The 21,992-nt window shown below is 34.0% G+C and overlaps 1 protein-coding gene across 1 annotated transcript in view; it reads left to right on the forward strand.

Moving 5' to 3' along the window:
* The window catches only part of LOC104517704 (centrosomal protein of 290 kDa), a gene marked incomplete at its 5' end in the record, with an annotated part of 34,652 nt that extends 13,067 nt beyond the window's left edge, over positions 1-21,585 (forward strand). Inside the window, 24 exons of the mRNA XM_029084045.1 lie at positions 82-193; positions 1,012-1,217; positions 3,330-3,481; positions 4,412-4,523; positions 5,275-5,730; positions 6,626-6,790; positions 7,020-7,127; positions 7,216-7,350; positions 8,017-8,283; positions 9,614-9,721; positions 10,309-10,508; positions 11,204-11,417; positions 11,590-11,727; positions 11,830-12,051; positions 12,595-12,708; positions 14,501-14,646; positions 15,556-15,711; positions 16,332-16,455; positions 17,003-17,650; positions 18,759-18,893; positions 19,146-19,232; positions 20,477-20,641; positions 20,981-21,103; positions 21,421-21,585. Coding sequence (XP_028939878.1) covers positions 82-193; positions 1,012-1,217; positions 3,330-3,481; positions 4,412-4,523; positions 5,275-5,730; positions 6,626-6,790; positions 7,020-7,127; positions 7,216-7,350; positions 8,017-8,283; positions 9,614-9,721; positions 10,309-10,508; positions 11,204-11,417; positions 11,590-11,727; positions 11,830-12,051; positions 12,595-12,708; positions 14,501-14,646; positions 15,556-15,711; positions 16,332-16,455; positions 17,003-17,650; positions 18,759-18,893; positions 19,146-19,232; positions 20,477-20,641; positions 20,981-21,103; positions 21,421-21,585 — 4,458 coding nt within the window. The remainder of the gene's footprint in view (positions 1-81; positions 194-1,011; positions 1,218-3,329; positions 3,482-4,411; positions 4,524-5,274; positions 5,731-6,625; positions 6,791-7,019; positions 7,128-7,215; positions 7,351-8,016; positions 8,284-9,613; positions 9,722-10,308; positions 10,509-11,203; positions 11,418-11,589; positions 11,728-11,829; positions 12,052-12,594; positions 12,709-14,500; positions 14,647-15,555; positions 15,712-16,331; positions 16,456-17,002; positions 17,651-18,758; positions 18,894-19,145; positions 19,233-20,476; positions 20,642-20,980; positions 21,104-21,420) is intronic.
* Positions 21,586-21,992: the final 407 nt, after the last annotated feature.

Genomic DNA, 21,992 nt, shown 5'->3' on the forward strand with positions numbered 1-21,992 from the left:
GTTAGTTTAAAAGATTTTATAGATACTAAACATCAAGTCTGATACAGTTTGCTGTTATGTTGCAACTGTTTTGTCATACAGCATGAGAATGAATCCTTGAAAGCACAGATAAATTTATTGAATAAGGAACTGGAGATCACGAAAGAGAAACTTCACACTGTAGAACAGGCTTGGGAACAGATGACTAAACTGGGCAAGTATAAAAGTTATATTGCAACATTAAAAATCAAATTATATGTCCTGTGTAAAAGCAGTATTTTAAAATGTTTTAAAATTTATGTATCTTAAAACAACAAAAAAAAGTTCAAAACTATTTTGTATCTTTCATTAACAGGCTTAAATTTTTGGGGTTTTTTTTTTGGTTCATTTCATTTTACTTATCTATTTTACCAAAACAAGTTTGGTATTTTCCCCTGGAAACTATTCCATGTTGAATTTTCTTGGGTTATTGGGTCAAGGGTTTGAAAGCTGGAACTTGTAAAGTGACGTCACGTGATTATTTTTTTTTTTTAAATAAGGTGCAATATTTTAACTTGATTGTCAGTCAAAGTACTTCATAGGTTATCACAAAAATATCCTGGTTTCATGCTCTGTAACAAAGTATGTTTTCTTGATACCTGGGACTTCTTTGTGTACAGTTTACATTCCTATTATTCAAGAACTCATCCAGATCTCTCTCTTTTATAGATTTTAAATTAAATTTCCTGAAGACTTGCCATCTGAATTAACGATGAAGTGAAAGGCTACACTGAAAGTAGTTCTCAGTCTCAATAACCAGGGTTGCAGATATACCCATTTATAGTTGATAATAATATTTTATTCAAATTAGATACTTTTCAACCTTGTAATAAGGCAAGATAATGTCTCCAGTTTCAAAAAGTCATACAGATGTTTTGATAAAGTTTATCTGACAGAGATAAAGCAAAACTCATGTTCTGTTTCATGGTGCAAATAATTTTTGTAGTTGAACCAGTTTGTGTATTCCCTAATTTAAATATTTTTTTAATGTAGGGGATGATGATGCCATGGACAAGGCTACAAAAGCAATAACCAACAGTGAGATTTTGTCCATTTCTAAGAAAATCACAATGTTGGAAATGAAGGAACTAAATGAAAGACAAAGAGCAGAACATTCACAACAGATGTATGAACATTTAAGGAGCACTGTAAAGCAAGTAGAAGAACGTAATTTTGAATTGGAAGCAAAATTTGCTGAGGTAAATCTTGAGATTTAAGAACATAATCTGACATATCTTAAAAGCATATTTTTTAGCTTTTCAAGCTGGCAAATAAGCTTATAATGCAAAATACAGCTGCCTTTAAGAGATGTAATTTTGCATGCACAGGACATTTGTAAAAATATAACTAATTAATCTGTCAGTTTATATCAAACGTTAGTTATCTCTGTAAAACATACGATGAGCATCTTGACAGGTAGTTTCCTAGTTTTTCAGCAGACTGCTAGAAAAAAGTCTGTTCTTGACCTCTTATTTCTTGAGTCTAATTCATATGATCCCTTTTCTGCTAATTTTCCCTTAATTACCAGTGACTCAAAAAATTTTAGACCTTTGCATCCTTTTTGCAAATGATAGTGTCATGATTCTGTTAAAGACTGGATATATCCTCTGTCACATGCCAAACATTATCTATAATACAGGAATAGAAGAGAAGTCACGTGTTTTCCTATAGCATTCCTATATCAGTCTTAATCTTGTTAGATTTTTTGTCCTCACTATTTGTATTTGAAGTTTGTTCCATAAATTCATTATTTAGTAGTAGGGGACTTTGTTATAATTTCCAGTCTAAATTTATTTATAGGCAGTTGTCTACATTTGTTCTTGTGCCAGTACTTTCCTATAATTTAAACATAAGGGAAGGAAAAGAATATTTATGTTGACAGGACTGTTGATAGATTTTATTCATTTCCTCCTCCTTTTGCTTTGCTACTCTTTAGCCTAGCTATTTTAGATTGCTGTTACCTGGACTCTCCATTTCTCTTTTGTTTTAGTAGTGTTTGTTACACTGCTTTGATTTGAATTAATTGGGATATGAAGTAACTGAAAGTGCATAAAAGTTTTCAGCAGCAGTATTGTTAAAGCCTTTTCTCATGTCATAACTTCATTTATTTCATTAAGAAATACCTCAGATGATGCACCCTAGGATCACATTTTCCTTTTTCTCTTTTTCATTTCCTGTTACCTGTCTTGTGATATGTTTAGGTCTGCTGGTGGTCTTCCTTCATTTTGAGTTGCTGAACTCCTAATGCTACACTTTTTTCTTACTAGTTGCTCTGTGCATCCCCTTTTTTCCCAATTTCTGTAGCTCCAAGACATATGTTTTCTGTTTCATATACTCCTGCTGTCAGTGCCTCCTAATCTGGCATCACTGGGGTTTTGGTTTTTTTTTTTTTTTTTGAGAGAGAGAGAGAGAACAAGATTGTGCTAAGGTAATAAATGAAAGTTGTAAGTGATATCAGCTTAAGAACTGATAACTAGAAGTAGTCTACTAGACATCTCCTTAACTCATAAATCTACTTCAAAATGACTGTTAGTTTTCAAGATACTAGTGCCTCAAGTATGTGAAGTGCAGATAATATATATACCACCTTTTTTTTTTTTTTTCTTGTTTAGGAAATAAGTTATTTTTTTTAAGGAGTGGTATCTGATTAATCTGTCAAAACTGTATTTACTAAATTAATTCTGAAGGCTTCTCTGTGTTGCCTAATGCTTTTCAAGTGTCTGCCTTTTCTTAATGCTCTTCAGTTTGAGTTGAAACATTGGTTACTCAGTATTTAATAATAAAATTGAAAAATCAGGCTTCTTGAAAGAATATCACTTAGTTATAAAAGTTCTTTTTAGAGGGAACAAAAGAACTACACTAGTGAGTCTTGGTACTTATAATCTGTATTTATTTTACCAATCCTGATATACTAGACAGTATAAAATCGTAGAAGTTAGACTGTTCATTTCCTGAAGAGTTTACAGTCTTATTCTTTTTTCTTTTCTTTTTCTTTTTTCTTATTTTAGTTTAAGAGCAAGTTATTGTGGTAATGGTTTTAAGAAAATTCACTAATAAAAACTGTGTTTAATTTAGAATCCTGTTCTGCATGGACCTCTATATCTGTTCCTATGTGTATGCAAAGCTGCAAACAAAAAGACATTTAAGCAGAGAGGAAAGGAAACTGGTTTTTTTAACACAACTGAAAAGTGTTTTGTAATGACTAAAAAATAAAATATACTTTTGACACTGCATTTTGTTTGCAGGGTTGGGAGCAGTTTTGTGCTTAGGATACTATTTTGTTTCTGGTTTTGTTTGGGTTTTCTTTTAAGCTCACCAAAATCAACCTTGAGGCACAGAAAGTGGAACAGGAATTAAGGGATGAATTGTCAAAGAGTGTAAGTAAGGCAATAAGTGATGCAGATAGACGACAAATCATGGACCTAGAGAAGCGTGAGATGGAACTCAAGATTGAAGTATCAAAGTAAGTGTTGAAGTAACAAATTTTGAATGCAGTATGTCCTGGAGCATACAAAAATTTTGGCTATATAGGCTTATACAAACAGATAATTTTCAATGCCTGATTTTTTTGGCATTTATGTATGCCAAATTTGGAATTGAAAATTAAGCATTTAATTAATGACTATAAAGAAAGTAATTTGCTTCATTTTGATTTGAGCAAGGAATTAAATGCTGGCCTGGATAGGCAGGGGTAAGTGTGCACTTACATACTTATTACTAGTATTTTTAAACTAATTAATTAAGGTTTATTTTGTTTCTTTGACACAACCTCCCTTAAATGGATGAAAATCTCATAAAAGAAACTAGAAAGCAGTTCTTACTTTCAGAGAGTCCTAGGTATCAAAGATTGAACTGCAGTAGGGGGATTTTTTGCCATTAAGTGACTAACTTTGTATGCATAAATTTAAAATCTGACCTTTTTAGATATGTTGATACGGACATTTGTCTTTGAGTAAATAATGTAATCCTATTATATTCCTAAAACAGCAAAGTCTGTGGGGATATTTGCAGTGATTTTTGACGCTGAAGATGAGTGATTAGACTTGGGGAAGCAGAGAAAGAAATTAAGAATGAAACTTTCTAAGCATTTATGTCCTGAAGTGGGAAAGAAGTAGGGGACAGAGATGCTTAGTTCAAGTAAAAACCATGGCATTGTTTTCCTGGAGCAGGTTACTGCTAGCAAACTTCTGCATAACTTGAAAGAAAATGTCCTGTGAAAAAATTGAGAGGCAATGCAGAAGAATTTTCGTAACAGGGACTCTGAAAAGACCAGTCTTCAGATGTTTTGATATGAGGAAACATACTAAGCATGTTTTAGCATCTTCTATGTAGAAAAACTTAATGGGTCATTCAGTGGTTTCAAGTGACACACTGTTCTTCTTTTCCGTGCAAGATTAAGAGAACTGTCTGATATAGCAAAAATGCAAGTTGAAGCTATGGAGGCACGCCAGCAATACAGAGATAAAGAAGTGGAATCTCTTAGAATGCAAATTTTAGACTATCAGGTAAAATTTAATCTTTATTAACACTACATTTTGGATTTTTTTCCCTGGAGAGAGGAGAAATGAAGTAATTTTACAATGAATTAGGAAATTGCAAGAACATTTCAGAAGGAACTTTGGTCCTTGTAGTGGCAATGCCTTTTGAAGAGTTCTATATTACATTAATTATTACCTTCTCCATTATTTCCATTTCCAGCTGTACAGCTATTACAGATCCTAAGCTTTTTTTCCATGTTATTTAGGTAGTATGATTAATATTATGATTAATAGCTCATGGCCAATATTTATATGTAGTATCAGGAAAGTTTGATTTTATTTTTTTTTTACAAGACAAGCAATGACTTGTAAATCTTGAAGATTTGCAGAAGATTTGCTATATTGCTTTGTTATTAGCTGAAACAATTTCTTGGCATTTGTTTTCTAGAATGATTTGAATCCTTAAATACAACGCTTTTTGTCAGCTTTTACGTTACCATGTTTTCTAAGTTTAGGTGTACTTTTCTTCCTCATTTCCTGGTATTTTGAAAAGATACAGTTTTTAAGATCAGTATCTGAAAAGATGTCAGAAAACGTGGTTGTAGAAACAATAGTGGAAAAATAAAAAGCTGTTTTTAGAGGCTAATTTTTGCTCTTTTCTGTGGAATAAAATGCATGTGATATATAAAATAAAAAAACCCTTGTTTATATTTGCATATACACTCCATTAATGTATTCAAAATGAAAAATAAATTTGTTCTATATATTTTGTTCTTAGGCACAGTCAGATGAAAAAGCAGTTATTGCAAAACTGCATCAACATATCATAGCCCTTCAAGGTAGTGAATCTGTTGCTGTAGGCAAATCGGAGACACTTAAATTGAAACTACAGAAGATGGAGATTCATAATCTACGTTTAGAGCAGAAGCTTGATGAGAGAGAGCAAGCCTTATATTTTGCCCGACTGGAAGGAAGAAATAGAGCCAAACATCTACAGCAGACAGTTCAGTCTTTGCGGCGACAGTTTAGTGGTGCTCTGCCTTTAGCACAGCAAGAAAAATTCTCTAAGACAATGATTCAGCTACAGAATGACAAACTGAAGATCCTGGAGGAAGTTCAGCATGCCCAGCAGGAGCGTCGAAATGCAGAAAACAGAGCATTAGAGATGGAGTTAAAATTGAAGAGTTTGGAAGAATTAATAAGTGCATTGAAGGATACAAGAGGAGCTCAAAAGGTTTGCTGTTTTCCAACTTTGAATAGCTTTGTTCATTTAATCTGTGCTTAAATTACATTTCCGTTCAGCTTGTTCCCTATATGTCTGTTTTAACGTAGATCTTAATGATGTCAAATACACCTTGTTAGTATATGACAGTTATCATTTTTTGTTTTCCTATTTTAAAAACTAATATATCATTAGTTATTTGCCCTGTAAAAATCAGTGCAGTCAGATTTACTAATTTGCTTTTGTGACCAGTTAAGTGGCATAGGTAGTAGAGGCTAACTATGAATTCAGTTATTTTAAATTGAATTAAATTATGAATTGCATTAAATTATAAATTAGATTATATTAAACACAGGGTAGCATTCTGAGGTTCTGTTCCATGAGCGTGCAGTGACATCTTCAGTACAAATGCATGTCTTTTTAAATAGGTGCAGGAACAATAATTTAGCAGCAATTTTCAAATATTTTTCTAGAGCATTTTGACATAAATATGTCTGCTATTCTCAGTACATGTGCATTTTTGAATACTTGCAGTTTTTAATGGTTTTGAAAATCTTTTGCTCTTTTAGAAAAGTCAGCCAAACTTCTTGCATGTTTTTTTTGTTCAGTCTGGACAGATGCATAGGGTGTAGCTTAGGTCATCTGAAAATTATTTGCAATGTACTTCTGTCAGTGTAGAGGAAAGCTATTGCCTCTCCAGTGGTCTGCTGCACTTTTCAGTCATTCCTCTTGCAGCTTCATACTCTTGCTGTGCCTCCTCACTCAAGAGAAGCGAAGAAGCTTAAAAAGGCAGAACTCTTTCTTCTTGTTGGTTGGATAAGTACAATACTGCCTCAAAGTCAGAGTTTAGCTGCATCTAGTTGCCCTGTGGGCTTGGTAAATATAATAGTGTATCATTCATTATTAGGTAATTGAATGGCATATGAAGATGGAGGAACTCCATCTGCAGGAACTTAAACTCAGTCGAGAGTTAATCAAGCAAAAGGAAGAGGTGAAGTATTTGCATAATATAATTTCTGAATATGAACATACAATCAATAATCTGGAAGAAGAAATTGTACAGCAGAACAAGGTATGTATTTCTGCATGCTGTTAGAAAAACAGCCTGTTCCTTATTTCACTAAGTGATTTTAACAAGTAATTTTTTTAACATAGATATTTGTTATCTTGGTTCCATAATTCTTTTTAATAGCACATTTGAGTATTTTACATTTTGGTATCTCTTTTTTTTTTTCTATTTAGATTGTTATAAAATTCTCGTTGCCTTCAATAAATAAAATACTTCTATCAATTTGTTATAGTTTCATGAAGAAAGGCAAATGGCTTGGGACCAGAGGGAAGTAGAACTGCAGCGCCAATTAGACCTGTATGATCATCAACAAAATGAAATACTGAGGACTGCTGTAAAGGTATATCTACTGAATTAACTAAAAATAGTCTCATAAGCATGTTTTTTCAGAGCTGTTGGATTACTTGAATATGAATCTTTCTGTGCAGTTAGAAGAGGCTACAGGATCAGTTCCAGACCCTAGTTTGCCACTCCCACAACAGCTTGAGTTGGCTTTGAGAAAGATTCGGGAGCATATTCGAACAATCCTGGAAACTAGGGCAACCTGCAGATCACTGGAGGAGGTAATTAAATGCATAAATTATCATATAAAGAGACAAAGTTTGTAAATCTATACCCTTTATTTTTTTTTTTGCATAATAAATATCCTTTTATAAATGTCACTCAGATGTGTCTAACCCCTTAGAAGTATTTAACAGAGAGAAAATGTAAATAATATAATCACACCATGACTAAAATAAAATATTTTTTCCATTGGAAAAAAATTATTGGTAAAAACTTTTGAATATTTTAGAATGTTCATTTAGTAGGTTAAGATCCTCTTGCTGTACAAAATTCAGTTTACTATAGATAGCTAAATTTAGCAAATATTAATTAAATTTAACAAGTAGTATAGCAAAATCCTTTTATCTTTAATTGCTAAATTGAAATTCTGTTACAGAAGATACTTTGTGGTTCTTAAGAAATTTGAAAAACACCAGCTTCTTAATTTGGTAGCACAAAATGAGTTGTGTAAGTGTCTTGTGCCAAGCAAATAATACATAAAGACATGATAATGATATTCTGTGACTTTTTCCATCTAATAGTAATCCCATACAGCCAGAACTGAGTGCAAAATGCTTTGTGTTTATAAGTCCATTTAAACAAATCTTTCTGGTACATTTTTTAAAAAGTAAGATCTTTTTGCAGTGTTTGATTTCTGGAAATGCAACAATTGCCTTTTGTTGCAGAAATTAAAAGAAAAGGAAACTGCTCTGTGGAAAGCTGAACAAAATGTTTTATCGAGAGACAAAGTTATAAATGAACTGAGACTTCGATTACCTGCAACATCAGAAAGAGAGAAAATAATGCCTGAATTAGGCAAACAAGAAGATGATCCAGAGTACCATCATGCCATAAAAATTGCTCATCAAACCATTGCAAATATGCAAGCAAGATTAAATCAAAAGGAGGAAGTGTTAAAAAAATACCAACATTTGCTTGCTAAAGCAAGAGAGGTAGTTAAACATTTTGCACAAAATTTCTTCCATTTTTAAATTGTTTTAGCTGATTCTTTGTTTATCTCATTGCTAGTGAAATCTTAAAAAGTTTCTAACCTCAGAGGTAATAGAACAGAGACAATAATTCTTTATGTACCAAGTTCATGTAGAATTTTTTAGCTTCTTAAAATAAGTTAGCTCAGTCAAAAGGTTATGTATATGATGTATATGATAACTATATATATGATGTATATGATAAATGGAACAGGTTGCCCAGAGAAGTTGTGGATGCCCCCTCCCTGGAAGTGTTTAAGGCCAGGTTGGATGAGGCTTTGAGCAACCTGGTCTAATGGAAGGTGTCCCTGCTCATGGCAGGGGGGTTGGAACTAGATGATCTTTAAGGTCCCTTCCAACCCAAACCATTCTATGATTCTATGTCTGTCTAGGAATTAAATTAGTATGACAGGAAGAAAATTAAAATTCTGCTGTGAGAAATGGTGTTAGTATATTATATATGTATATGGGATTTTCCAGTACTTGCAACAATGATCTCTGGACTGCATCTTGTAGTGAATCTGGAAGGCACAGGAAAGACATGCATTTATGGAAAATAAGCTTCTTAAAGCATATTTTCAATTAAGGCGTATTTTAAGGCATAAACATTGTATCTAAGCATACTTTATATTATTTAAGCATACTTTATATTCTTTATACCCTTAAAGCATATTTTAAAGCATAAATCTTGTGTCTAAGAGGTACTTTGAGTCTAAACATGCATCAGTATTAGTGTATTTGGATCAGGAGCACATTTCCAGAGCAGACTTCCTATCTTCTTCACTTAGCGTGATTTGGTTGACATGTGTAGCTGTTTCTTCAGGGAGAAATCAGGTTTTTTGTTTCAGAACTAAACCAGAAGATGCAGTGTAAAAAAGAGCCTACTGTGCTCTGTCTGCTACCAGACACTCAATCCATGGTATCACACTACAGCCCAAAGGCAGTAGACCTGAAAAGTGCATAGTATGGATATCGCTATTCATATTGATAGTCGTAGTTGGTGAGGACCAACACCTAACTGTTTTGCTCTCCAGATCCTGTCCTGTGACACCATGCTACTTGCTACGTAGCTTAAAACTGCAATAGTAGATTTTTTTCCAATAGTGTTAAAAAGGAAAAAAAAAAAAAAAAAATTGATTATAGCAAGAAAACTTTAAAAACTGCCAGAATTAGAGGAAAATTTGGGGAGCCATACTGAGCAATGAGTGAGCAATCAATATGAAAGCATTGTAGTTTCATTACTTTCTGGAATAGTGTACATCAGTAGAGTTATATTTTTATTTTGAACTCACAGGAACAAGAGGAAATAGCAAAGAAGCATGAGGAAGACCTTAGAGTTCTATACCAGAAGTTAAATTTGCATACTGAAAATTCCCTTAATAAATACAAACAGACTGCTTTGGTGAGTTATGTGTGTTTGTGGGATTAGTGAAGTTGTTTCCAAATTTTTAAAAGAGTTGCTCAAAAGAACAGTTTTGCACTCAAAAGTAAGTAATAAATGATAACAGGAAAAATAAATGGATGGTTGGTACAGGATTGTTGTATTATTCTTGAGAGAAATTGCAAGAGATGGAATAGAAGTCAAGTGTAAAAAAACAAAGTTACCTTTTCAATATATATGAACATGTTTCATATCATCCTAAGTCATGGAGAATTCTAGAAGAGAAAGGTATATTTTTTTTTTCTGTTCTTTTCATTCAATCTGTGGTTATGTTAAACTAACCCATTTCAATATAAATTTTGTCTTGACACTTTATGATAAGGTGAAACCTATATTTAACTGGTTATTCTGTGGATCATTAGATTCACAGAGCTCTTTTCAAACCAGCGTGTCTGCTTTCTTTGTGGACTGAGAATCACATCTCAGTACATAAACATGTTAGATATTAATGCTTGGTTATATTCGGGATTGAGTTTAAAATGCATCAGTAATACTTACCTTTTATTTAAAGCTTAAAATGTTTATCACATGCATTTTTTGTTTTACAGGAGTTAATGAAAAAGACTTCTTTATCACTTTCCAACAACAAACATTTTCTCCGCTTAGCTGAAATGGAGCAAACTGTAGCAGAACAGGATAATTCTCTTGCTTCACTTGTTGGAAAATTAAAGAAAACATCATCTGATTTGGAGAAACAAAAACAAATTACTTTAATGAAAATCAAAGAGTTTGAGACTATCAGAGCTCAGTAAGTTTTTAAACTGTTAACATAAGTCACAGTTGGATTGGATCAAGTCAATTATGTATTGCTGCTACAGGACTGGTCTATCAAATTGAACATGTTTTTGCTAAATTTAAGATTTGGCTGAAAAAACTAACTCAAAACAGTTACTATGGTTGGTAGTTGTAAATTAATTTTAAGCTGTAGCCCTTCCTCGGAGCTAATATTGAAAAACTGTGGCTTGGAAAAATGCCTTTCAGTTGTTAGCTTTGTGCCATTCAGTGAAAAAGAAAGTATTCAAGGAATCTTGGTATGAAAGTTGGCTTCAAGCTACTGTGATTCTTGCTGGTTTGTGGTTTTTGGTTTTGGTTTTGTTGTTTTTTTTTTTCCCCCCAATACATCTATTTGAGCTTGCTACCTAACAAACATAAACTCTTGAAAATTTAACCCCTGTTTAAAAGGAGGAAAGTATGATGCTTTATCTGTTAGGGCCAAGAATTAGAATGAACAATGCTCTAATCTAATTTTCCTCATCTTCTTGAGTAATTTTCTTATTAAATAGAAGACTTCTTTGTTGAGTCAGTCTTCTTGTTATTTCCAAATCCATGTGTCACTTGCTTTAACAATAATAAATAAACGTAACATCGTGCCTTTTGTTATTTATTTGGAGCTTGCCAATTTAATTATTGCAGTGTACTCTCTTAATGCTTATTTTTTATTAGGCTTCAGGAAAAGCACACGGGTGATGTGGAACAACTAAAAGATGAAGCAAATGAATTGAGGAACATGTTATCTCAGATGGAGACGGAATTAACAAATGTAAAAGCTGAACTAGAGGTCCAAAAAGAAGCAAATAATAGAGCACCCACAGCAACACTGAAAAACCTGGTGGACCAGCTGAAGATCCAGTTAACCATAAAAGAGAAGCAGCAGAAAGTCAGTCAACAAAAATTAATCCCTATGTCACATAAATGTTTAATGTTACTTAAAGCTTAAGAATGCTATGTATATTACAGCAGGAGGTAGAATATAATTGCATAATATAAAATAGTAAAATATAATTGCCTTTTCTTGTTCACGTAAAAGAACTTGAATTTATTATTTTCAGGCTTTGAGTAAAGCACTTCTGGAGCTCCGAGCAGAAATGACTGCTAATGCTGAACAGCAGATTATTTCTGCTGCATCACAAAAAGAGGCATATATGAATGTCCAGGAGATTGTTGACAGACAAACAAAGGGGCTTGTGGTGAGTACTAGGTAATATCATTGTATTGCATTGTTGTAGTGTTGATATTCCTGATTTTGGGGGTTTGCTGGTTTGTTTGTTTGTTTGTTTGTTTTCTTCTAGACACAGATAGAGGAATTAAATAACCAGATTACAAAACTTACAGATAACCTCAAAATAAGTAAAACCAGGGAAAGTTCTTTGTCTGATGAAAGGGATGAGTTGAACCAAGAACTTCAGAGGAAGCAAAAAGCATTTGCTAAAATGTTGAGAGAAAAAAATGAAATGGAAAAAGAAAATGAAGAACTGAAGAAACGGATTAGGAGGCTAAGCAGTAGCATTCAGGTAGAAGTGATTTTTAAACACATGTTCAATATGTTCAAAATATGTTTCTGCATAGATGTGCTGGTTTTGCGGGAAAAGATTAAGTATTTTTGGCAGGCATTGAGACTTATATTTGATTTAAAAATTTACGTTTGCTCATCAGCTGGGTTACATGTGAGCTATTACCTTTTACTGTTGGAAACATGTCTCAAATAAAAAGAACAGACTGAAAAATTCTTGCTCTTTGAAATATGTTTGAAAGAGTCTAAAGAGTTGAATTACCGCTTTCAAAGCTTCTTTGAAAAATGGAATTTTGTGATCTTTCTGGTTGTCCTTATTTTCTCTTTCAGAAGAGAAGTAAAGGTTTTCCAGTAGAATTGTCTAATTTTTATTTTAAATTCAGCTACTTGCTGCTGATTACTCAGTTTAGAATGCAAAGTTACATTACAGTACTTTGAAGATAATTTTTAAAAGGCCAATTAGGTTGTAAACTAATTTTACCAATTGCAATTAAAGTCTTTATTTTTTGAGTGGAGAAAAATACTTAGGTTTGTAATTTTTCAGAGCAAAGCTGAGGAACAAAATCTGATAGATGCACTTCAGAAAAAAATTAAAAAGCTGGAAAGTGAACTTGAGAAGTGTGAAGAAACAGAAGAAAAAGGTGTAAGAGAAGACAAGGTATGTGATATTCAGATCGTGGCTTTGAAAGATGTGATCAGCCTAGGGTCTAGGCAGTTCAACTCTCCCTGTTGCCTCTACAAAAACCAACCAAACTTGATCAGAAGAAAAGCAGTTTCATGACTAACTTCTTCATGTTTTTCATGCTTTGTTACTCTTCTTGCTGCTTAGTACTGGCCTGTTAATGTTTTCCTGCCCTTTTTTGTAGAACTAAAGATCCATTACAAATCTTAGAAAACTAAGATTTTATAGGTAGCAGTGAAATCGATTACCTAAGTGCTGTCCAGTGTGCATTTGCAAAATCAATGCAATGATAAAAACATGAAGTACTTAGGAGCAAAAGTGTGAATTCAAAAAAGAATTATGTCTGTGTAAGTGATTATTCTTCACAATAGTGATCTCCACATACAAGAGGCTCTGAGTGATTGGAGAGGTGTTCATTTTACCAGTTGTTTTGTTTGGTTTTTTACTTGTTATTTTACTACTTAAGTAATTAATTAATAACTTGTCATAGCAATCATAAATTATTTTATAAAGTATATTATAGCATGCTTGTATAATGACATTGAGACTATTTATGATATTAAGTATTATTCTAGGACTGCACTTATTCTTCCAATTTGAGACTTTTAAAATACCTGTTGCTTAGTCCTGTCCCTCCAGCATGTCAACCGCACCACACAGCTTGGTGTCATCGGCAAGCTTGCTGAGGGTGCACTCAATCTCACTGTCCATGTCTCTGACAAAGATGTTGAACAGCACTGGTCCCAATACTGACCCCTGAGGGACACCAACCCCCTGGTGCAAGTTTGCCGACGACACCAAGCTGTGAGGTTCAGTTGATGTGCTGGAGGGAAGGGATGCCATCCAGAGGGACCTTGACAGGCTTTAGAGGTGGGCCTGTGCTAACCTCATGAAGTTCAACAAGGCCAAATGCAAGGTGCTGCATCTAGGTCACGGCAATCCCAGGCACAGATACAGACTGGGCACAGAATGAGTTGAGAACACCCCTGAGGAGAAGGACTTGGGTGCTGGTAGACACTGGTGGATGGGAAGCTCAACATGAGCTGACAATGTTCGCTCGCAGCCCAGAAGGCCAGCTGTATTCTGGGCTGCATCAAGAGGAGGGTGGCCAGCAGGTCGAGGGAGGTGAATCTTCCCCTCTACTCCGCTCTCGTGAGACCCCACCTGGAGTACTGTGTCCGGTTGTGAGGCCCCCAACGTAAGAAGGACATAGACTTAACTGGAGCAAGTCCAGAGGAGGGCCATGAGGAAGATCAGAGGGCTGGAGCACCTCTCCTATGAGAACAGGCTGAGAGAGTTGGGGCTGTTCAGCCTGGAGAAGAGAAGGCTCCGGGAAGATCTTATAGTGGCTTTCCAATTCCTGAAGGGGCCTACAAGAAAGCTGGGGAGGGACTTTTTACAAGGGCAGGGAGTGATAGGATGAGGGGAAATGGCTTTAAGCTGAAAGAGGGGAGGTTTAGATTGGATATTAGGAAGAAATTCTTTCCTGTGAGGGTGGTGAGACACTGGAACAGGTTGCCCAAGGAAGCTGTGGATGCCACCTCCCTGGAAGTGTTCTATGATTAAACTGCATCAGCTTTATACACCAGTCACTACAGCATACTTAATGTATCCTGCTGGGCCTGCTATTTAACTTATGGTAAATAAGGTAAATAATATAGGGCTGCTATGGCATAATGTATGAAGAATGTATCATTCTTGGTTTTCTAACATGTATTTTGCTTCAAGGAAAATAATTAAATACATAATTTGTTTATGTGCTTCACAGACCTCCAAGGAGGAAATAATTAGATGGGAAGAAGGTAAAAAATGGCAAATCAGAATGGAAGGATTGCGGAACAAACTAAGGGAAAAGGGAAAAGAAGCAGATGTTTTAACCAAACAGCTGAATACATTGAAGGAAATTTATACCAAGTAAGTTGGTTTTAATAGATTCAGCTACAAAATGATGACATAAACAAAATTCAGATATATTTGCCACATAATAATTAGAACAGTTTGTTATGTTCATAAGATTTATGTCTAGAATTTGACGTTGCTCTTAAGTTTAAAAGGATTAGTTATTTTTCAAGCAGCAGGCTACTCCTCTAGTATCCTTTCCCTTACAGAAACCAACAACCTTTATTGGAAGAAACTAATAAAACTGAATAAAACAAATTTAAGTCCTTTGCTATGCTTCTTGTATATAGCATTCTGTTATTCCCATGAACTAAATAACAGCTTTATTAAGACAGGCTATTTCGCACTGCTATGTTACTTAATCAGATTGCTAGGTCTGGATACTATGCTACTGTTACATGGACTGCTGCTGCAGTACTCATGGTTCTAGGATTATGAGATGGAAGCCCTTTTAAAAAAACACATCTGCAAACCTTCTGCAAATTTTACATTTACTTCAGTACAGTAATGGCAGAGTTTTACTCATAAAAGATGCAGAAGAGAAAGGAAACTGATGGTGATAATAGTTATTGGGAGATTGTGGTTTGCAACTTGTTTAAAATGGCATTAATCTTAGCAAGTCTTGCATGAATTTCACATAAAACACATGCAAGACCAGCAAGTGGTTTATTACATGCATGATACTGACTGAATGTTAACTATTTTTTCCAACTTTAGTTTTTGGATTTTGGTTGGGTTTTGGTTTTGTTTTTGTTTTGGTAAAGCTGTACTGTCTATAAGGTAACCTTATTAAACAGAAAAGGGAGTGTAGTTCACTGAGCAAATAAATTGGAAATGTGGTTTCTTCAAGACAGAAAATGTTTTCTCCTAGAGAAAGCAAGTTAGCAAATAAAGTTTTAAATATAAATTTACTGGATATTTCAGGACTGAAAAAGAGAAAATTGCTCTACAGAAGAAACTTAAAACCACTGGTATCACAGTTGACCGAATTGTTGGAGTAAGAGCCTTAGAGACTGAAAAAGAACTGGAAGAACTAAGAAAACAGAATCTAAAGTTAGAAAATGAAGTTGCTCACATGAGGTAAGAGGGATTTTAAAAGAATTTATAAAAACTAAAAAATCTAAATGAGAAAAAAAATCTGTGGGAAGAGATATGATAGTCTCTATTAGACTGATTCAATAAGGAAAAAAAAAAACAGAACGGAATTTCAAAAATTCTTCTTTGAGTCTGTGATGAGCAAATTTAATGCTACTTGGGAGCAATGGTGCAAGTTCAGAGAATATGAAGGATTGGTTCATTATTCTAAAAAGCTGAATAAAATTTAAAGCATCTGGCTCCTATTATGTAAAATTATAGTTACAATTTAGAGTTGGTGAAAGTTACTGCAACTGCTAAATTGCAATTAGGAAGTGTATTCTTAATCAGTGTATCCACTATCACAGTGGATAGTGTACTTGAGTAATAGAAGCTGTACATATCTCAAAAAAGCAGATTCTTTTTGCCAAAGTAAGTACTTTCAATTCATGGGGATTATTTGAAATAGTGAATATGGCTAACATTGATTTAGAAAAACTACCCCAGTGATACCAGAAAATCCAGTCTAGTAATCCAGAAGTTCATGAGGTTTTTTTACCTTAAGGGATGTTTTTCTGCATTAATAGCCACTTGTTTGTTTTGGCTTGATTAATTTTTTTGTGTAGAACACAACAAGCAATCCCACGAGATTCTGTTGTAGAAGAATTACATTTGAAAAATCAGTACCTTCAGGAAAAGCTTCATGCATTGCAGACACAGTGTTCTAAAGAGACTTATTCTAGACCCTCGGTAAGTTAATAATGTAACCATATTACCTAAAGGAATAGCACATACTTAACAAAAATATTTGTTACCCATTTGGCATTCTGTGTAATTTAGCTGGTTTTATTTAAAATTACAGAACAGGGTATGAAATGGTCAGCTTTTAGTGTTTTTAAAAAAACACAAACCCCAAAACCCTAAACTTATAGTTTCTGTGTTCTACAGGTAGAAGCTGAAATGTTCAGCAGCCTAGGATATGTAGAGAAATAAGGGATATGTATTTTTAAATATGTGAGTCTGCAAGTGAGAGACTACTTCTATGTTCCATAGTGATTGAAAATTTGGGATACACAGAGTTTGGGGAAATACTGAGCTGCATTTCATTTACATTACGTGGTTTTGTTATGTTTTGATTTTTACAAGGTTCATTATAATGCAAATACTGCATTATTGGGTTATCTTAATCTTTCAATAAATAGATTTAACAGTACATTCCAAGTTTCTTTATGTCCTGTTTTGTTTTACTGTCTTCTGCTTTTCTTTCATGCTTCATTCTATCTTCAACTTGAATCAGAGTACATGTGACCAAACTGAACTGACCAAGTCTTTTCCTATCAGTATCAGTAAACAAAAGTATTTGAATTCCCTTCAAAAGAAATCTATTTCGAATAGGAATGAAATCAAACTTCAGACTAATTATAGCATTATTAACAGCAATGAAATAGATGAGGAAGCAGACATGCAAACATGCATCATGCATAACGAAGACCATGAGGCTACTGTGGATGCAAGCACAGAAGTGTCTCCTGAACAGCACCCTGAAGATAGTGAGAAATGCAAGGACACAGATATTTCTAGGGAAGGACTGAAAAACAAAAATATAGCTGAAGCTGATGAAGACAACTGCAGTGAAAAAGAAGAAAATATAATGCAGCCTGAGAGTGGAAAACTTAATGGCAGATTTGAAGAGGAAAGGAAGCAAGAAATACTCAAGCAATCACATGTTGATGAAGAAGAAAGTGTAGAAGAGCCTTATGCTGACAGAATGAGCTGCAATCCATCTGATTCAGGGGAACCTTCTAATCAAGCTAATAACTATGCAGCAGAAGAAATAAATGTGAACAATGAAAGGAATCAACACACTGCAGAGGATGAACATGAAACTTACCAAAGTGTTACAGAAGGGGTTGAAATAACACCAGAGTTTTGTGAAATGCTTGAGGTTTGATACTGTAGCAGTCCTCTAGCATTTCTCCTGTGTAAATGATGTAGAAATAGAATAGTTTGATCTTGATAATGCAGTGTTTTCCAATGCATGGTCTACAGGGATTTTGAAGTAGTCACCAAGTAGTCCATAAAGCAAACCTTACACTTTCATGATAGGCATGCATGTCAGCTCACAAGTAAGCTACTGTCAATTCTAAAATTTTAATCCATAAACTTTACAAATCATCACAATGATACAGGCAGCTTCATTGTTTAAGAGACTTATGATGTATTATTACTTACACTAAGAAAAAAATAGGCTTTACTGAAGCAAATACTTTATTCTTATCATTATTAGTGATGAATTAATGGATCATATAGTTAACTCCATAATTACATAAATAAAACCTGCTGATTATTATATCATCAGAAGGTTTTACTCTTTATTAGTCAGGCATAATAATTTACCTTATACTTAATATTGGAATTGGCAATATAAGGCATGCAAAGCTCTCTTTATGTAATAGAAGTTACTAGCCTCCATGGATAAAGACTTAAGATTGCATGAACTAACAGACTAAGAACTGGAGTTATATACTACTCTTCCTGACTTGCTCTGTAATCTGTTTGAGTTCAGTGAAATTCCTTATGCCATATGCACTATTTAATAAACATATCAGAATCTGTCCTTAAAATCAGATGCTGTTCCCAGGTACAGTGTTGCAGCTTTTTTGTCTTTGAGATCTTCAAAACCCACTCCTGTGCAACCTGCTGTAGGGAACCTGCTTTGGCAGGGGGTTAGACTAGATGATCTCCTGAGGTCCCTTCCAACCCGTGTGATTCTGTGATCTATTTCTACCCAATACTTTGAGTTAGTTTTGGTAACAAAATTTTTACTGGTTTATACTGATTTGTAAACTTCCCTTAAAGGTTAAGCAAGTTTAGAAAATGTAAGAGAAGGAGTTAAAGGCAGAGCAGATTAGATCAAAACTGGTGATACAACTATCATCCATCTTATTTCTGTGAAGAATACTGATTCTCTGTTGTTCTTTTACAGCTACAACTGGTAAAATGAATAGTGCATTACCACTTAATAATAATTTTTTCCCCTCCCTTTTCTTAAGACATCAGGAATAGGATCAGATGATCAATATCGAAGAGAACAAGAGGTTTTAAAGGAAAATTTAAGATTATCATCTGAAAACATTGAGCTACGATTCCAGCTAGAGCAGGCCAATAAAGATTTGCCAAGACTAAAGGTAACATCTTTTTACCTTTAGTCCCCTTTACTCTGACACAGGTTAGGATATAGCTCTCTTTTCTGTACATACTGTAAATTTTTCATGTTTTTATGGAAGTTGAGAAGGTTGAATGGCTGGCAGAAATGACAAAAAATGTTATTGCAATGGGGGATTGTTTTCTCTTTACATTCATCAAAGTAAACTAACTGTAATTTTGTTACTCTTCCGTTTGAAATCTAAATAAGTTGCTTATATTTTTGGATTTTTTAGGACCAAGTAGGTGACTTAAAAGAAATGTGTGAGCTTCTCAAAAAAGAGAAAGCAGATGTTGAACAAAAGCTGGGCAGCATTAGAGGAGTGAGTATTGTAACAGCATTTATTAATCATAATTACATGAAATAAAAATATGAAAAATCTATTTTATTAAAGCTAAATTATTAATTTTATGAAAAATGAAGATTATATTCAAGTATTTATGTAAATGCATAATACAGTTACAGCTTTATTATTTAAAAGATGGGATTTTGATTTGATGCAGATGTTAGAAAATGTACTGCAAGATGAAACAGTTAAATTTTGCCCTAGCTATTAACAGTTACTTTAACAGATTAGTATTTCAGAAGTTACAGGGGAAAAAAGGCTTCAGCAGTGCTTAGTATCTCTCTTGATGCTAACTTGTCAAACTGTTTATGTGACCTTTTAAAGGAAGCTGATTTAATAAAAGCTCTTAAGTGCCTTTGTAGCTCTTTCATTATCCAAGGAGAATGGCTTCTACTTCTGGGTACCTGGAAAAGGTTGTGTATTTCCCATTCTTTTACTTCTACCTTGCACAGACTCTTTGTGTATCTGCCTGTTTCTTATGCAGTGGTAGTCTTTCGATAAGGAAATTCAGTTTATAAAACTGTTTCATGCAAAGGTTCTGAGGAGGCAGCAAATTCTGAATCTTCCTCCCTTTCAGGCACCAAAATCTGACAGAGGTTTTACTTTAACTCTGCTCTGTACCAACACAAACCTCCTAATCCCTTCAGTTATTTTAGAGAAGAACGAATAAGTCACTTCCAAAGCTTGGTTGCTATATAGGGTTTATGTACAGCTCCAGGGAGTAAAATCTTCCCCATTTTCCACTGTACTGTGCTCCTTACCTCTGTAGAAAGAAAAGGAGGTGCTTCATGGACCCAGAACTAGAAGCAGCAACATCTTTAAATTATTATTGTTGCTGAGGAAAACAGTCAGTACAAAGATAATGAGAAAATAAAAGTCTGTTGGATCAGGGAATTGCTCTACAAGAAAAGCTTAAAAAAAAAAAGTAGTAGTTTGATTTATTTTCCTAATGTTTACATTTACTTCATAAAGTACAGCAGATTTTGATACTTAACTAAAGTTTCCTTGAGTAACACAGAAAATGAAAGAGCTGATATGTTGACTTTGGGGAGCTAAGTGTGCAAGAAACTTTAGGGTTCAAATCACACCAAAATATAATATCTTTTTATAAATATAAATTGCAGTGGGAAAATAAGCAATAATGTAAGATTTGGAATATCCCAGAATGTTAAGATGAACTGTTTATTTCCTTTTACTTTTTTTTCCTTCCTTCTCTATAGTCTGGTAGAAGTGGAAAGACAGTCCCAGAATTGGAAAAAACAATTGGTTTGATGAAAAAGGTTGTGGAGAGAGTCCAAAGAGAAAACGAAGATCTGAAAAAAACTCCAGCTGTCGTTTCTAATGAGAAATTATTTGTTCTTAAACAGGAAAATGAGAGGCTAAAGGTACTGATTTCTATCCAATAACTATGTTTAGATAGCAGTTTACATACAAGTTTGTAGGAAAATGGAGCAGGAAGCCTGTTGTTGACATTGATTGGCATAGAAGTGTTTTAAAAATATCAAATGTGAAATGTGTAGAACACAAAAGCAAAACTTGACTTTAGTATAACATACTGTATGATTTATGTAAAGGGACTCTGTACCTTAGGGATATATTTAAATAAGTGACGAAATTTTATGTTCACTGTGGTAGGTAGCTGTAACTATGCTGTGCTTTAAAAATTGAAATCTGAATTTTCTACTAAGCAATGTATATGTGTTTTAACAAACTGTGATATTTAGTCTGAAATGGAAAAAATGAAACTTCATCCGGGGGGCCAGCCGAGTATGCATTCTGAATCTAAAACCAAAGGAATGGAAAAAGTTATTACTGAAAACGAGAGGCTGCGTAAAGAACTGAAAAAGGTATGATCATTATAATGCATCCCTGCATTTCCTTTAGTTACTTGTTGTGACAAGTATCTTTTTTGTTTTAATGTTTAATATGGAATGAACATTTTTCTAAGCACTGATATTGCTATGGCAGAATCTTTAATTAGATGTGGAGAGGAGACATACAAGGAGCAGCCCAAGACATAATTTAGAAGTTGTAGTGCTAGTAATACTGGCTGAACTGTTTTCCTCTAAATCGGCACTGATCCTATTTCAACAGCATTTCAGGTAATCCTGTTATTCATGTGAGGTTTAAGTTTTCCATAAACTTTGTTTTTATTGAACAACAGGAAGCTGACAGTGGAGAGAAGCTACGAATAGCAAAGAATAACTTGGAGATACTAAATGAGAAGTTAACTGTACAGCTGGAGGAAACCATTAGGAAGCTAAATTTGGCTGAGAGCCAATTTGATGGAGCTAACAGTAAAAGCTGGAAGTCCACTGTAACCAGGTAGGAATTGAGAATGAAGTAAGGAAGAGAAACACAAGTGTTAGTTCCTCTAACAAATTTGTTTGTGTTCCAAACAAATTAATTTTAATAATTCTTCTTTCCTCTTTTGAAGATATTTTTATATTATCTGTATTTTATTTTCTAATTCTGTATTAGTATGTAGAATCAGTATACATGTTTATATGAATCTAGAAGAGATCTAGCGTCCTTAAATACTGGTCTTGTTAGCTGCTTCTACAGAAGCCAGTTACTTATCTCTCTTCATCAGATCAGCTGTAGACTTCTGGAAGGATGTATTTTCAGTTCCTTGTTGCTTAAATGTATTGTATTTGTGCTTTGTGGACTACTGTCAGCATTTTTGCTGAATATAGAAAGTATTTCAATACCTTACCACATGGATGACAATCTGAA

This window comes from Antrostomus carolinensis, unplaced genomic scaffold, assembly GCF_000700745.2.
Source record: "Antrostomus carolinensis isolate BGI_N321 unplaced genomic scaffold, ASM70074v2 scaffold20983, whole genome shotgun sequence".
NCBI classification, from domain to species: domain Eukaryota; kingdom Metazoa; phylum Chordata; class Aves; order Caprimulgiformes; family Caprimulgidae; genus Antrostomus; species Antrostomus carolinensis.